The 15,011-nt window shown below is 49.3% G+C and overlaps 3 protein-coding genes, 1 long non-coding RNA gene and 2 pseudogenes across 4 annotated transcripts; 1 reads left to right on the forward strand and 5 right to left on the reverse strand.

Moving 5' to 3' along the window:
* Positions 1-1,245: 1,245 nt before the first annotated feature.
* On the reverse strand, positions 1,246-1,705 carry LOC118956972 (annotated as a pseudogene).
* Positions 1,706-2,219: 514 nt separating this feature from the next.
* LOC110511203 lies at positions 2,220-12,952 on the reverse strand. The gene is made up of 5 exons (XM_036974248.1): positions 12,086-12,952; positions 11,320-11,330; positions 10,285-10,291; positions 7,271-7,620; positions 2,220-2,606 (listed from the first exon to the last, which is right to left on the reverse strand). Exons 1-5 carry the CDS (start codon positions 12,376-12,378, stop codon positions 2,281-2,283), a joined length of 987 nt encoding a protein of 328 aa, XP_036830143.1. The 5' UTR covers positions 12,379-12,952; the 3' UTR covers positions 2,220-2,280.
* Positions 3,094-13,060, forward strand: LOC118956955. Its single transcript, XR_005046305.1, has 3 exons — positions 3,094-3,270; positions 5,778-5,822; positions 13,006-13,060. It is a non-coding gene; the product is annotated as an uncharacterized LOC118956955 (long non-coding RNA).
* LOC118956953 lies at positions 8,014-8,811 on the reverse strand (annotated as a pseudogene).
* On the reverse strand, positions 8,943-10,049 carry LOC118956950 (histone H1). Its single transcript, XM_036974244.1, has one exon. The coding sequence runs from the start codon at positions 9,723-9,725 to the stop codon at positions 9,102-9,104; it is 624 nt and encodes a 207-aa protein (XP_036830139.1). The 5' UTR covers positions 9,726-10,049; the 3' UTR covers positions 8,943-9,101.
* On the reverse strand, positions 11,029-11,511 carry LOC118956954 (histone H2B). Its single transcript, XM_036974247.1, has one exon. It carries the CDS (start codon positions 11,455-11,457, stop codon positions 11,083-11,085), a length of 375 nt encoding a protein of 124 aa, XP_036830142.1. The 5' UTR covers positions 11,458-11,511; the 3' UTR covers positions 11,029-11,082.
* Positions 13,061-15,011: the final 1,951 nt, after the last annotated feature.

Below are 15,011 nucleotides of genomic sequence, written 5' to 3' on the forward strand. Positions count from 1 at the left end.
TGCTGTAGACGCTGCTCTGCGCTATTGAAGCTCCACACCGTGCAGGGGGCTGGCCTTAAACGCGACATGAGAACCATGTAGACTCAAGCCACCCAGCTCGGCTTCTCCGGGCTGGCCAAATGCCTCTTCACTTGTGTTTTCTGGTCGCCAATATCGGCCAAAAGTCACCGACGGAGCCGCGTTTTTGGCCCAAAAAGCGAACGGCCCAGCGAGCAGACTTGTGTCCGTTCAGAATAAAGTCATGTGGCTGCAGAAGCCCCGTGCATTTTGCTGCGACTCGCTCAAAACCTCACCGTTCGACTGTCGGGTGGAGCGGTGCGCACTGCTTTTCCTGTGCTATTTGTCTCCTAAATGGCCTAAAGTGCATCCGATTGCGAGCACCATTGATTGTGGAGTGAGCCGAGATGTCTGGCAAGGGAATCAAATGGTTTGGCGTCCCCTGATGTGCTCCTTGGTGTTTTAAAGGAGAGCTCTTTTGGGGACCTTAAAACACATGCACTTGTGAGGCCTGGCTGAGACTAGTTTCACGTTGTATTCGTCATGTGTCCAGGAGGCAAACGAGAAATAATACACTGTCCAACGACATGCTTACTTGCACTTTGTGTGTGTGTGTGTGATGTTTTATTAGTATGAGTTTATTAGTTGGATTTGGAGCCTGTGTGTTTTCTTGTGCTAGGTAGTCCTCTCTCTCTGTCTGTGTGTCTCTTTCAAAAGCGTGTCAGAGAGAGAGAGAGAGAGAGAGAGAGAGAGATAGGCTTGTGGCCTTCTCGCAGTCCTTCCTCGCTTGACTCCGCAGCGTGACTCACTCGTGCCGGTCTTTGTGTCTGTGGGTCTTGGTGTCTGGCTGGCTGTGCGGCCGGCGCTATGGAGGCTGGCGCCCCATGTGCTTGTCCGCCCTGATATAGGCCTAGAGAGAGAGATTTGGAGCCTCTTCTTCTCTCTCCTCCTCCCTCTTGTACAGGTGTGTGTAAGGGATGTGAAACGGCTAGTTTCAATCGGTGACGTCACTTGCTCTGAGACTGTTGTTGATGATGTGTGCAGAGGGTCCCTGGTTCGGCCTAAAGTTATACTGTTACACAGGCTCCAGTCATCGGAGCACGAGTGGAATCCCACTCACTGTGTTATACTGCCATGCACACATTCCTACCCTGTTCATGTCAGCATCATTTATTCCCTCTCCCCCCTTTTTGACATGTCCTCCACACACACACACACATATATGGATTTGCTTTTTTCACTGACAGGTTGGGTGGCTCTTAAAAGAGCCTTTGGGTTACTACAGCACTCCAAATGGGCTGTTTACTTGGAGCTGGTGTACTTGGTCACGGCCTTGGTGCCCTCGGACACTGCGTGCTTGGCCAGCTCTCCGGGGAGCAGCAGGCGCACTGCGGTCTGGATCTCCCTGGAGGTGATGGTGGAACGCTTGTTGTAGTGGCCAGGCGAGACGACTCTCCGGCGATACGCTCGAAGATGTCGTTCACGAACGAGTTCATGATTCCCATGGCCTTGGAGGAGATGCCGGTATCGGGGTGGACCTGCTTCAGGACTTTGTACACGTAAATGGCGTAGCTCTCCTTCCTCGACTTTCGGCGTTTCTTGCCGCCTTTCCCTGCGGTCTTGGTGACGGCTTTCTTGGAGCCCTTCTTGGGCGCGGACTTTGCTGGCTCGGGCATGATGCTGATGTCTCGCTGCTTCTCACAAACGAATGAGGGGTGGAGAGCCCTTTCCCTCTTATGAAGACGAAGCTAAGCTAATTCGCCGCCGTGGACACACCCCTGCTTTCTCATAGGCGCCCCTGCCATTTGCCCAGTGGAGCTGAGCGCGCATAAGAGCCTTCCACTCAGAGGGCTTGCTTCCCTAACAAAGACCATAGCCTATGCTCTGTCACTGGTGGGGAATGGTGTGTTTCCAAAAAAGTCCTACAATGGCCAAAAAAAGGCTCCCCTTTTTGGTACTTGGTGGGGATTTCCCAGCCGTGGTGCCTTTATTTCGGGTGTCTCGTAATACGACTGTACGCAAAGCCTGCACTGAACATAGCCTCCCTCCTGTCATGAACACTCCCTCCCTGTCCACTCAAGAGTGGCTCATGGTTTAATACGACTGTAGGCAAAGCCTGCACTGAACATAGCCTCCTGTCACGAATACTCCCTCCCTGTCCACTCAAGAGTGGCTCATGGTTTCCTACGATAATGGATTTGACCCTTTTGAAGCGGATGTGGGTGGCTCTTAAAAGAGCCTTTGGGTTCAAGTCGGGATGTTGACGTTCCGAGAAGAGTGCGTTTAACCGCCGAAACCGTACAGGGTGCGTCCCTGGCGTTTCAGAGCGTAGACCACGTCCATGGCCGTAACGGTCTTCCTCTTGGCGTGCTCGGTGTAGGTGACGGCGTCACGGATCACGTTCTCAAGGAACACCTTCAGGACACCGCGGGTCTCCTCGTAGATCAGCCCGGAGATACGCTTCACGCCGCCACGGCGAGCCAGACGGCGAATGGCGGGCTTGGTGATTCCCTGGATGTTATCGCGGAGAACCTTACGGTGACGCTTAGCGCCTCCTTTTCCGAGTCCCTTGCCGCCTTTACCTCTTCCAGACATCGTGTGTTCGCTAGCTGAGTTCAAGTGAATTAATGACGTAATTTTCGGTGCTCGGGTGCTCTTATTATCTGCGTTTGGTGGACCTGATTGAAGCCAGTGGCACAGAAAGCGCGCGCTTTTGCCTGGCCTCTGCTGCAAAGGGGAGGGCAGGGCGTTCGTTCTAGGGAACAATGGAGGAAGAAGAAATCAAAGCTACTTACTTACATGCGCGGGAACACACTCAAATACTGAGCTATGTTGAACACAAGGCCCAACTGTGATGTCCCACTCTTCACATTGATTGGTGTTGTTCTACTTGTTGTTGTTGTTGCACCTGATTCAACTCTTTCAATCAGCTGTGCCTCTCCAGGGCTACCACAAAAATGGCTACTCTACCCCTGCCTGGAGTTGGGAAACACTGAACTAGTAGGATTCAACCCACTGCAGTTGCCAGTCACACCTAATAGAGATAGGCGTTAAAAACTCAAATAGTGTCACAAGTACAAAGGAGAAACAGTGCAACATACGGGAAACAAATACACAAGGAATGCCACAAACCCTATAAGGGGTCCGTAATGTCACCTCAGCAGTCATGTAGCTCTTGAAGGCCATGTAATAACGTCATTCTTCTTTTTTCTCCCTAGACAGGATCCAGGTGGCCATGGGAAGGGTGGTGATACCTCTGCAAGCTGAAACGCAGTAAAACATTCCTCAGACACCCACCCAACACACACACAATAAAGGGATCATTTTCCTATGCGTACAGAGGTGATAGGATGTGCAAATATTGTATGGTACTTTTTTCAAAAAACAATAACATAGCCTATATTACGGAAATAGTGGTATGAGGTGGATCCTTTATAGGCCAGAGAGCCTCAGCTGTTGCATTGATATCTCAACAGGTCATTTCAAAGGGGACAAATGAGGCCCAAGGGCACATACTGGCGATTGACCAATCGGTGCAGTTGATTCACATCTCAGATGTGACTAGGTATCATCTTACAACTTATTGTTGCCATAATTGTCTCTTACGTGCACTTAGTGGCTGCCGGCCCTCGGTTTAGTACATCGAGCAACAGAGGTTGCCTTTTAGGAGAATGACTGACAAGCGTTCAACTAGCTGGGATGCAGCTAGTGTCATCAAAGCACTTTGTCATAGCAAGTTAGAAGAAATAGGTTAAGGTTACGAAAAGGCTTAGGCTTACCCCAAATGTCACGTCCGTTCGTAGCTGTACTCCGTGTAGGCACAACAAGTCATCACACAGAGAGCACACTTGAAGCACAACTGCACTGCCTGGAAGGCCGCAACGGACTGAATTGGAATCCCTCAAACAGCACGCTAACTACATTCCGCTTTATGATGTCACAGTCAGCCCCTCGGAACACTGGTCCTCAACAATCTCAAACACCTTGGATACCCAAGCCAAACATTCTCGAATCACTCACATTCACAAATCAACCAGGGCGAAGAAGGCTGCCAGGAATTGAATGCTGAAAAGCTAACCTCCTTCACAGAGCAACATCATAGGACTGGGAGTTTGTGTTCAACAGCTTGCGTTCCCTATTATCAAGGGCTTAGTTCCTCTATAGGCTACAGTGCAGATACTTCACATGCAGAGTACAACAACAAATAACAGAGGGCCTGTTACCACACCCCTATAGGCTAGGAGTTGAACTTGGACCACAATGACATTGGTAGTAATTAGCCTGCAGCATAAATGACAGCTCCCTAACGGGGACATAAAGTGGAAATGGAAGTGCGACACATAGAGGAAAAGTCCTAATCCTAATCAAATAGACACATTTTTTAAATTTTTATTTTTATTTATTTCACCAGGTAGGCAAGTTGAGAACAAGTTCTCATTTACAATTGCGACCTGGCCAGATTAAGCAAAGCAGTTCGACACATACAACGACACAGACTTACACATGGAGTAAAACAAACATACAGTCAATAATACAGTATAAACAAGTCTATATACGATGTGAGCAAATGAGGTGAGATAAGGGAGGTAAAGGCAAAAAAAGCCCATGGTGGCAAAGTAAATACAATATAGCAAGTAAAACACTGGAATGGTACATTTGCAATGGAAGACATGTGCAAAGTAGAAATAAAAATAATGGGGTGCAAAGGAGCAAAATAAATACATTCATTAAATACAGTAGGGAAAGAGGTAGTTGTTTGGCCTAAATTATAGGTGGGCTATGTACAGGTGCAGTAATCTGTGAGCTGCTCTGACAGTTGGTGCTTAAAGCTAGTGAGGGAGATAAGTGTTTCCAGTTTCAGAGATTTTTGTAGTTCGTTCCAGTCATTGGCAGCAGAGAACTGGAAGGAGAGGCGGCCAAAGAAAGAATTGGTTTTGGGGGTGACTAGAGAGATATACATACACCTGTTTAGCAGATGTCGGGAAATGCTTGTGTTACTAGCTCCAACAGCACAGTAAGATCTAACCATGTTCCAACATTCCACACAATACACCCAAATGCATTGGAATACATCAATATATGGACGAGCAATGTCAGACCGTCCGTAGACTAACATACCTTACAATACAATACTTATATATCCACATGACATGAGCTATGCAAACCACCTCCACGTTAGGAATGTGCCCAGTGATATCTAACAAAACACACACCTCCGTGGAACCCACATGGCAAGACAGGAAGGAAGACATGCAGGAGTGCTCATGAAGAAGACCGGAATCATCTCCAATCAAGTGAACAATGTCAAAGGAATAGGGCAAGTCATATAGATAGGGAGGCATTTCACCGCCACCCGCTGGAGCACAAGTCATTTTGCCAACACTGGCTCATCATTCAAAGCCACATAGGGAGGGATCTTAACACCACCTGCTGGATCAGAAGTGCCACTCACAATGGCCACACAGACCATTTCTCCCTCAACCTGATGCAATTGTCACAACAAGTATGTGCTCAAAATCAAACATTAACTACAACAGATCATCAAATAGGCAAACACATGCTCATGTAGAGTACCTCAAATTATACAGTTACTTTGTCACCAAAGCTAATCTGTCATTCATCTACAAATACATGCTCTTCTAAAGCCACATGCAATGTTCACATGGTACATTCATTTCTTACAATCTATGTCACTATTACTTCATTTGACTGCTCTTAAATCATATTCACTTAACCCTTTTCTTCACCTGCTGATTTTCTGCTGCTTTTGTCTCTTGCAGATTTGGACGTCATGTGAATCTATGTTTCTCAAGTATCAAAAGAGAGTAAGTTACATTGACCTACTTTATGAAAAACGGAATGGTACTTTTCTCTCTAGCCTAGTGCACTCTTTATCTGTAAGCTCCCCTACTGGTGTAGGTAGCTAAAAAAAAAAAAAGGTACAGATGCCAGTACCCCATGTAGCCTATAGAACTTGATCTCGACGACCACATTTTACACCAATGCACCCCGACAATCGGTTGGTGGTCGGGAATCAAGTGGATGATTCTGGGACCAATTACAGGATGAGGGTGTACTGAACTGTGCCTATAGCATGTCAAAAATCCCTCCAACGGGAATAGGCCTTGGCAAATGGCCAGGGGCGCTGTCTTTTTCAGCACCACGGAGCTCCGCTATTACATGTCTCATGAGTGAAGATGCAACAGCAGACAATTCCTGCTCTTTTGTCCTGAGATGACACACTTTAGCCGTGTCATTGCTGCATTTAACTGGCAGCCTGTATTTAGGGCCTTTACTTTGTCGTATCATTTGGTCAAGGGGTTTCGATTCCTCAGCAAATCTTCTTGGAAAAATGAACTAAATCCCACATCAGAAGTCGACTTCAAATCACGCCAAAGACACACGACTCTACTCTACTTTTTTTCGACCACCTTTCACTTGCGCCGGACAGAGATATATCATTTTACTTTCAATAGCTTAGTCAGTCGCATGAATTATGGGGTGCACACAGCTAACGTTGTAATGATCGGATCAAAACATGGATTTTGGGGCCATCGAGGAATGTCACATGGGCCAGAAATCATTGAATGGCCATTTTCACAAAGGAATAGACAGACTCTAGCATGTTACATTCCAAGAGCAATTGGAATCGAAAAAACACAACGTGCCCCACTTGGGGACCCGAGGACCGAGTTTGGGAAACGCTGGCCTGAAGATCAAATACCAATAGGGAGCCACTATGACGTGCTCACACGCTGACAGTACCAGCGTTTAACCACTAGATGGCCTCCGTGCTCCACGGTAAACTTTTCCCATCTCATCAGCGGCACTTTCAAAGTCAGTTGTTCTTAGCTACATAGTGACCATTTTTGACACTTTTTGCCCTATATCATTACTATCACTCATTACTGCTAGTGTATTTTTCCCCTCTTCTACTCTAGGCATACATCTAATCACATATAAGAGAGCGTTATTGAAACGACTCAAGTCAGTTAAGAACCAACTCTTATTTACAATCACGGCCGGTGGTGATACAGCCTGGAATCGAACCACGGTCTGTAGTGACTCGAGAACAGGGAACATACACGGTGGGAAAGGGGCGTGTACAAATGGAACAATTGTGCCTTTTTGACTGAAATATGGAGGTGGCTCTTAAAAGAGCCTTTGGGGGATTTTGGAGATCAGGTCATCGTTTATGCGCGCTCTCCGCGAATACGACGGGCCAGCTGGATGTCCTTGGGCATGATGGTCACCCTCTTGGCGTGGATGGCGCACAGGTTGGTGTCCTCGAACAGGCCGACCAGGTAAGCCTCGCTTGCCTCCTGCAGGGCCATCACTGCGGAACTCTGGAAGCGCAGGTCGGTCTTAAAGTCCTGGGCAATTTCTCGCACCAGGCGCTGGAAAGGCAGTTTGCGGATCAGCAGCTCAGTGGACTTCTGGTAACGACGGATCTCTCTAAGAGCCACGGTGCCGGGCCTGTAACGGTGAGGCTTCTTCACGCCGCCGGTGGCCGGGGCGCTCTTGCGCGCAGCCTTGGTGGCGAGCTGCTTCCTGGGTGCTTTGCCACCGGTGGATTTGCGAGCGGTTTGCTTGGTTCTGGCCATGGCGCTAGCTAGCTTCCTTCTTTCACAGTCGGAGTATAGCCTCAAAATGCCTATGTGAAGTTTATAAAGCCGGCAGCGGCGTCTGCTCATTGGTCACCATCTCCGCACCGCCCTGATTGGCCCGTTGCGGAGGCCTCCTCCGCCGCCCATTGGACGGGAGGCTCGGCCTCTCCGTGCCGCCCCAAAATGCAACCCCCACCCTCGCCGAGGCGCGCTTGGGTCTTTTGTTAGGGCCGCGAGCAACGTTACACTTGACGCGCAATAATGCTCTCATTCTAGCCTACTAGTTGTTATCCTTCATTTAGGCCTCATGTGGGCACTTGATACGGTGCCGTCTATATGTGTGTGTATCTAACACGCCAAATAATTGGCCAGGCATAGAAAGGACACTTTGCGCTTTTGTTGAGCTAGGTGGTTGGCTCTTAAAAGAGCCTTTGGGGGTTGAGTAGTCAAGTTGCAGCCGCACCAGCGATTTTACTTGGCTTTGACGGCCTTCTCAGTCTTCTTGGGGAGCAGCACTGCCTGGATGTTGGGCAGAACACACCCTGCGCGATGGTCACGCCGCCAAGCAGTTTGTTCAGCTCCTCGTCGTTACGGACTGCCAGCTGCAGGTGACGGGGGATGATACGAGTCTTCTTGTTGTCACGGGCAGCGTTTCCGGCCAACTCCAGGATCTCAGCAGTCAGGTACTCGAGCACTGCGGCCAGGTACACTGGTGCGCCAGCGCCCACACGCTCGGCGTAGTTGCCTTTACGCAGCAGCCTGTGCACACGGCCCACGGGGAACTGGAGCCCGGCACGGGATGAACGTGTCTTTGCCTTCGCCCTGGCCTTGCCTCCGGTTTTGCCTCTTCCGCTCATATTGGTAGCTTCAGTATGTCACAGAAAGTCTGAATGAGCCGCTGGCCACCTCGAGAGTCTTACTTATACCTCGCCACAAAAGCCATCGATTGGCCACCGGACCGGTGTGGCCTTATCCAATTGGAGTGAGGGAGGGACAGACAGACAGGCAGTCAGCCCTAAGCCCGCCCCCACCCACCCGCCCGCAGGCAGGCAGGCAGCAGAGTGACGAGGGCTAGGCTACTCTGTTTCCCTCCGACTTTTGTTACTTTTTCACGTTGGCGGGAGCGCCAAAGTGACAACTCAAATCACTGAAACATGTATCAATCAATTCGAGAGTGGCTCATAATACAAATGGCTGCTGTCCAACCCACTATATATGTATGCTTATTATTATCAGGATCAATGTGACATGCCAATTCTAACACATCACAACAATGTTGACTGGTGAGGGTGCTGCACTCTTGAGTGACAAATGTAAAGCCATTTAGCCACTCAAAATGTGGTGCGTAAAAGTCATTCATTTCATTTCTTTTGCACCACGGGTAGGTAGGTGGAATGGAATGACATGCGCTTTTATGGAAAGAGGTGGGTGGCTCTTAAAAGAGCCTTTTGTGGTAACAACATGTGTCGAGTAGAAAGAACACTGTTTGTAATAGGTTTACTTCTTCTTGGGGGCTGCCTTCTTGGCCTTGGCCGCCTTGGGCTTGGCGGCTTTGGGCTTCGCTGCCTTGGTAGCCTTCTTGGGGCTCTTGGCCGCTTTCTTGGCCGCTGCGGCGGGCTTCTTCACCTTCTTTGGGCTCTTGGCGGCCTTTTTGGGTGTAGCGGGCTTCTTGGCCTTCTTGGGGGACTTCTTTGCGGCCACGGCCTTCTTGGCTGCTACCTTCTTGGGCTTCTTGGCGGCGGCGGGCTTCTTGGCGGCCACCTTCTTAGCTTTGGGGGCTGCGGCTTTCTTGGCGGGCTTCTTTGCCTCGACGGCCTTCTTGTTGAGCTTGAAGGAGCCGGAAGCACCGGTGCCCTTAGTCTGGACCAGGGTGCCCTTGGTGACGAGGCTCTTGACGGCGATCTTGACACGGGAGTTGTTCTTCTCCACGTCGTAGCCGCCTGCCGCCAGAGACTTCTTGAGCGCGGCCAGGGACACGCCGCTCCTCTCCTTGGAGGCGGACACCGCCTTGACGATGAGCTCGCCTACGCTGGGTCCCGCTTTCTTGGGCTTGGCTGCTGCCTTCTTCTTGGGTGCCTTGGCCGGCGCGGCGGCGGCGGGTGCTGGTGCGACTTCTGCCATGTCTGTCGTTCGGTCCGGTAAACACACACACTTACAACACTACGGTAGTCTGTGAGGAGGAGTACTTTGCTGTAGACGCTGCTCTGCGCTATTGAAGCTCCACACCGTGCAGGGGGCTGGCCTTAAACGCGACATGAGAACCATGTAGACTCAAGCCACCCAGCTCGGCTTCTCCGGGCTGGCCAAATGCTCTTTCACTTGTGTTTTCTGGTCGCCAATATCGGGCCAAAAGTCACCGACGGAGCCGCGTTTTTGGCCCAAAAGCGAACGGCCCAGCGAGCAGACTTGTGTCCGTTCAGAATAAAGTCATGTGGGCTGCAGAAGCCCCGTGCATTTTGCTGCGACTCGCTCAAACCTCACCGTTCGACTGTCGGGTGGAGCGGTGCGCACTGCTTTTCCTGTGCTATTTGTCTCCTAAATGGCCTAAAAGTGCATCCGATTGCGAGCACCATTGATTGTGGAGTGAGCCGAGATGTCTGGCAAGGGAATCAAATGGTTTGGCGTCCCCTGATGTGCTCCTTGGTGTTTTAAAGGAGAGCTCTTTTGGGGACCTTAAAACACATGCACTTGTGAGGCCTGGCTGAGACTAGTTTCACGTTGTATTCGTCATGTGTCCAGGAGGCAAACGAGAAATAATACACTGTCCAACGACATGCTTACTTGCACTTTGTGTGTGTGTGTGTGATGTTTTATTAGTATGAGTTTATTAGTTGGATTTGGAGCCTGTGTGTTTTCTTGTGCTAGGTAGTCTCTCTCTCTGTCTGTGTGTCTCTTTCAAAAGCGTGTCAGAGAGAGAGAGAGAGAGAGAGAGAGAGATAGGCTTGTGGCCTTCTCGCAGTCCTTCCTCGCTTGACTCCGCAGCGTGACTCACTCGTGCCGGTCTTTGTGTCTGTGGGTCTTGGTGTCTGGCTGTGCGGCCGGCGCTATGGAGGCTGGCGCCCCATGTGCTTGTCCGCCCTGATATAGGCCTAGAGAGAGAGATTTGGAGCCTCTTCTTCTCTCTCCTCCTCCCTCTTGTACAGGTGTGTGTAAGGGATGTGAAACGGCTAGTTTCAATCGGTGACGTCACTTGCTCTGAGACTGTTGTTGATGATGTGTGCAGAGGGTCCCTGGTTCGGCCTAAAGTTATACTGTTACACAGGCTCCAGTCATCGGAGCACGAGTGGAATCCCACTCACTGTGTTATACTGCCATGCACACATTCCTACCCTGTTCATGTCAGCATCATTTATTCCTCTCCCCCCTTTTTGACATGTCCTCCACACACACACACATATATGGATTTGCTTTTTTCACTGACAGGTTGGGTGGCTCTTAAAAGAGCCTTTGGGTTACTACAGCACTCCAAATGGGCTGTTTACTTGGAGCTGGTGTACTTGGTCACGGCCTTGGTGCCCTCGGACACTGCGTGCTTGGCCAGCTCTCCGGGGAGCAGCAGGCGCACTGCGGTCTGGATCTCCCTGGAGGTGATGGTGGAACGCTTGTTGTAGTGGGCCAGGCGAGACGACTCTCCGGCGATACGCTCGAAGATGTCGTTCACGAACGAGTTCATGATTCCCATGGCCTTGGAGGAGATGCCGGTATCGGGGTGGACCTGCTTCAGGACTTTGTACACGTAAATGGCGTAGCTCTCCTTCCTCGACTTTCGGCGTTTCTTGCCGCCTTTCCCTGCGGTCTTGGTGACGGCTTTCTTGGAGCCCTTCTTGGGCGCGGACTTTGCTGGCTCGGGCATGATGCTGATGTCTCGCTGCTTCTCACAAACGAATGAGGGGGTGGAGAGCCCTTTCCCTCTTATGAAGACGAAGCTAAGCTAATTCGCCGGCCGTGGACACACCCCTGCTTTCTCATAGGCGCCCCTGCCATTTGCCCAGTGGAGCTGAGCGCGCATAAGAGCCTTCCACTCAGAGGCTTGCTTCCCTAACAAAGACCATAGCCTATGCTCTGTCACTGGTGGGGAATGGTGTGTTTCCAAAAAAGTCCTACAATGGCCAAAAATAAGGCTCCCCTTTTTGGTACTTGGTGGGGATTTCCCAGCCGTGGTGCCTTTATTTCGGGTGTCTCGTAATACGACTGTACGCAAAGCCTGCACTGAACATAGCCTCCCTCCTGTCATGAACACTCCCTCCCTGTCCACTCAAGAGTGGCTCATGGTTTAATACGACTGTAGGCAAAGCCTGCACTGAACATAGCCTCCTGTCACGAATACTCCCTCCCTGTCCACTCAAGAGTGGCTCATGGTTTCCTACGATAATGGATTTGACCCTTTTGAAGCGGATGTGGGTGGCTCTTAAAAGAGCCTTTGGGTTCAAGTCGGGATGTTGACGTTCCGAGAAGAGTGCGTTTAACCGCCGAAACCGTACAGGGTGCGTCCCTGGCGTTTCAGAGCGTAGACCACGTCCATGGCCGTAACGGTCTTCCTCTTGGCGTGCTCGGTGTAGGTGACGGCGTCACGGATCACGTTCTCAAGGAACACCTTCAGGACACCGCGGGTCTCCTCGTAGATCAGCCCGGAGATACGCTTCACGCCGCCACGGCGAGCCAGACGGCGAATGGCGGGCTTGGTGATTCCCTGGATGTTATCGCGGAGAACCTTACGGTGACGCTTAGCGCCTCCTTTTCCGAGTCCCTTGCCGCCTTTACCTCTTCCAGACATCGTGTGTTCGCTAGCTGAGTTCAAGTGAATTAATGACGTAATTTTCGGTGCTCGGGTGCTCTTATTATCTGCGTTTGGTGGACCTGATTGAAGCCAGTGGCACAGAAAGCGCGCGCTTTTGCCTGGCCTCTGCTGCAAAGGGGAGGGCAGGGCGTTCGTTCTAGGGAACAATGGAGGAAGAAGAAATCAAAGCTACTTACTTACATGCGCGGGAAACACACTCAAATACTGAGCTATGTTGAACACAAGGCCCAACTGTGATGTCCCACTCTTCACATTGATTGGTGTTGTTCTACTTGTTGTTGTTGTTGCACCTGATTCAACTCTTTCAATCAGCTGTGCCTCTCCAGGGCTACCACAAAAAATGGCTACTCTACCCCTGCCTGGAGTTGGGAAACACTGAACTAGTAGGATTCAACCCACTGCAGTTGCCAGTCACACCTAATAGAGATAGGCGTTAAAACCTCAAATAGTGTCACAAGTACAAAGGAGAAACAAAGTGCAACATACGGGAAACAAATACACAAGGAATGCCACAAACCCTATAAGGGGTCCGTAATGTCACCTCAGCAGTCATGTAGCTCTTGAAGGCCATGTAATAACGTCATTCTTCTTTTTCTTCCCTAGACAGGATCCAGGTGGCCATGGGAAGGGTGGTGATACCTCTGCAAGCTGAAACGCAGTAAAACATTCCTCAGACACCCACCCAACACACACACAATAAAGGGATCATTTTCCTATGCGTACAGAGGTGATAGGGATGTGCAAATATTGTATGGTACTTTTTTCAAAAAACAATAACATAGCCTTATATTACGGAAATAGTGGTATGAGGTGGATCCTTTATAGGCCAGAGAGCCTCAGCTGTTGCATTGAATGATCTCAACAGGTCATTTCAAAGGGGACAAATGAGGCCCAAGGGCACATACTGGCGATTGACCAATCGGTGCAGTTGATTCACATCTCAGATGTGACTAGGTATCATCTTACAACTTATTGTTGCCATAATTGTCTCTTACGTGCACTTAGTGGCTGCCGGCCCTCGGTTTAGTACATCGAGCAACAGAGGTTGCCTTTTAGGAGAATGACTGACAAGCGTTCAACTAGCTGGGATGCAGCTAGTGTCATCAAAGCACTTTGTCATAGCAAGTTAGAAGAAATAGGTTAAGGTTACGAAAAGGCTTAGGCTTACCCCAAATGTCACGTCCGTTCGTAGCTGTACTCCGTGTAGGCACAACAAGTCATCACACAGAGAGCACACTTGAAGCACAACTGCACTGCCTGGAAGGCCGCAACGGACTGAATTGGAATCCCTCAAACAGCACGCTAACTACATTCCGCTTTATGATGTCACAGTCAGCCCCTCGGAACACTGGTCCTCAACAATCTCAAACACCTTGGATACCCAAGCCAAACATTCTCGAATCACTCACATTCACAAATCAACCAGGGCGAAGAAGGCTGCCAGGAATTGAATGCTGAAAAGCTAACCTCCTTCACAGAGCAACATCATAGGACTGGGAGTTTGTGTTCAACAGCTTGCGTTCCCCTATTATCAAGGGCTTAGTTCCTCTATAGGCTACAGTGCAGATACTTCACATGCAGAGTACAACAACAAATAACAGAGGGCCTGTTACCACACCCTATAGGCTAGGAGTTGAACTTGGACCACAATGACATTGGTAGTAATTAGCCTGCAGCATAAATGACAGCTCCCTAACGGGGACATAAAGTGGAAATGGAAGTGCGACACATAGAGGAAAAGTCCTAATCCTAATCAAATAGACACATTTTTTTAAATTTTTATTTTTATTTATTTCACCAGGTAGGCAAGTTGAGAACAAGTTCTCATTTACAATTGCGACCTGGCCAAGATTAAGCAAAGCAGTTCGACACATACAACGACACAGACTTACACATGGAGTAAAACAAACATACAGTCAATAATACAGTATAAACAAGTCTATATACGATGTGAGCAAATGAGGTGAGATAAGGGAGGTAAAGGCAAAAAAAGCCCATGGTGGCAAAGTAAATACAATATAGCAAGTAAAACACTGGAATGGTACATTTGCAATGGAAGACATGTGCAAAGTAGAAATAAAAATAATGGGGTGCAAAGGAGCAAAATAAATACATTCATTAAATACAGTAGGGAAAGAGGTAGTTGTTTGGCCTAAATTATAGGTGGGCTATGTACAGGTGCAGTAATCTGTGAGCTGCTCTGACAGTTGGTGCTTAAAGCTAGTGAGGGAGATAAGTGTTTCCAGTTTCAGAGATTTTTGTAGTTCGTTCCAGTCATTGGCAGCAGAGAACTGGAAGGAGAGGCGGCCAAAGAAAGAATTGGTTTTGGGGGTGACTAGAGAGATATACATACACCTGTTTAGCAGATGTCGGGAAATGCTTGTGTTACTAGCTCCAACAGCACAGTAAGATCTAACCATGTTCCAACATTCCACACAATACACCCAAATGCAATTGGAATACATCAATATATGGACGAGCAATGTCAGACCGTCCGTAGACTAACATACCTTACAATACAATACTTTATATATCCACATGACATGAGCTATGCAAACCACCTCCACGTTAGGAATGTGCCCAGTGATATCTAACAAAAACACACACCT

Source organism: Oncorhynchus mykiss, unplaced genomic scaffold (genome assembly GCF_013265735.2).
Source record: "Oncorhynchus mykiss isolate Arlee unplaced genomic scaffold, USDA_OmykA_1.1 un_scaffold_432, whole genome shotgun sequence".
Classification (NCBI taxonomy): domain Eukaryota; kingdom Metazoa; phylum Chordata; class Actinopteri; order Salmoniformes; family Salmonidae; genus Oncorhynchus; species Oncorhynchus mykiss.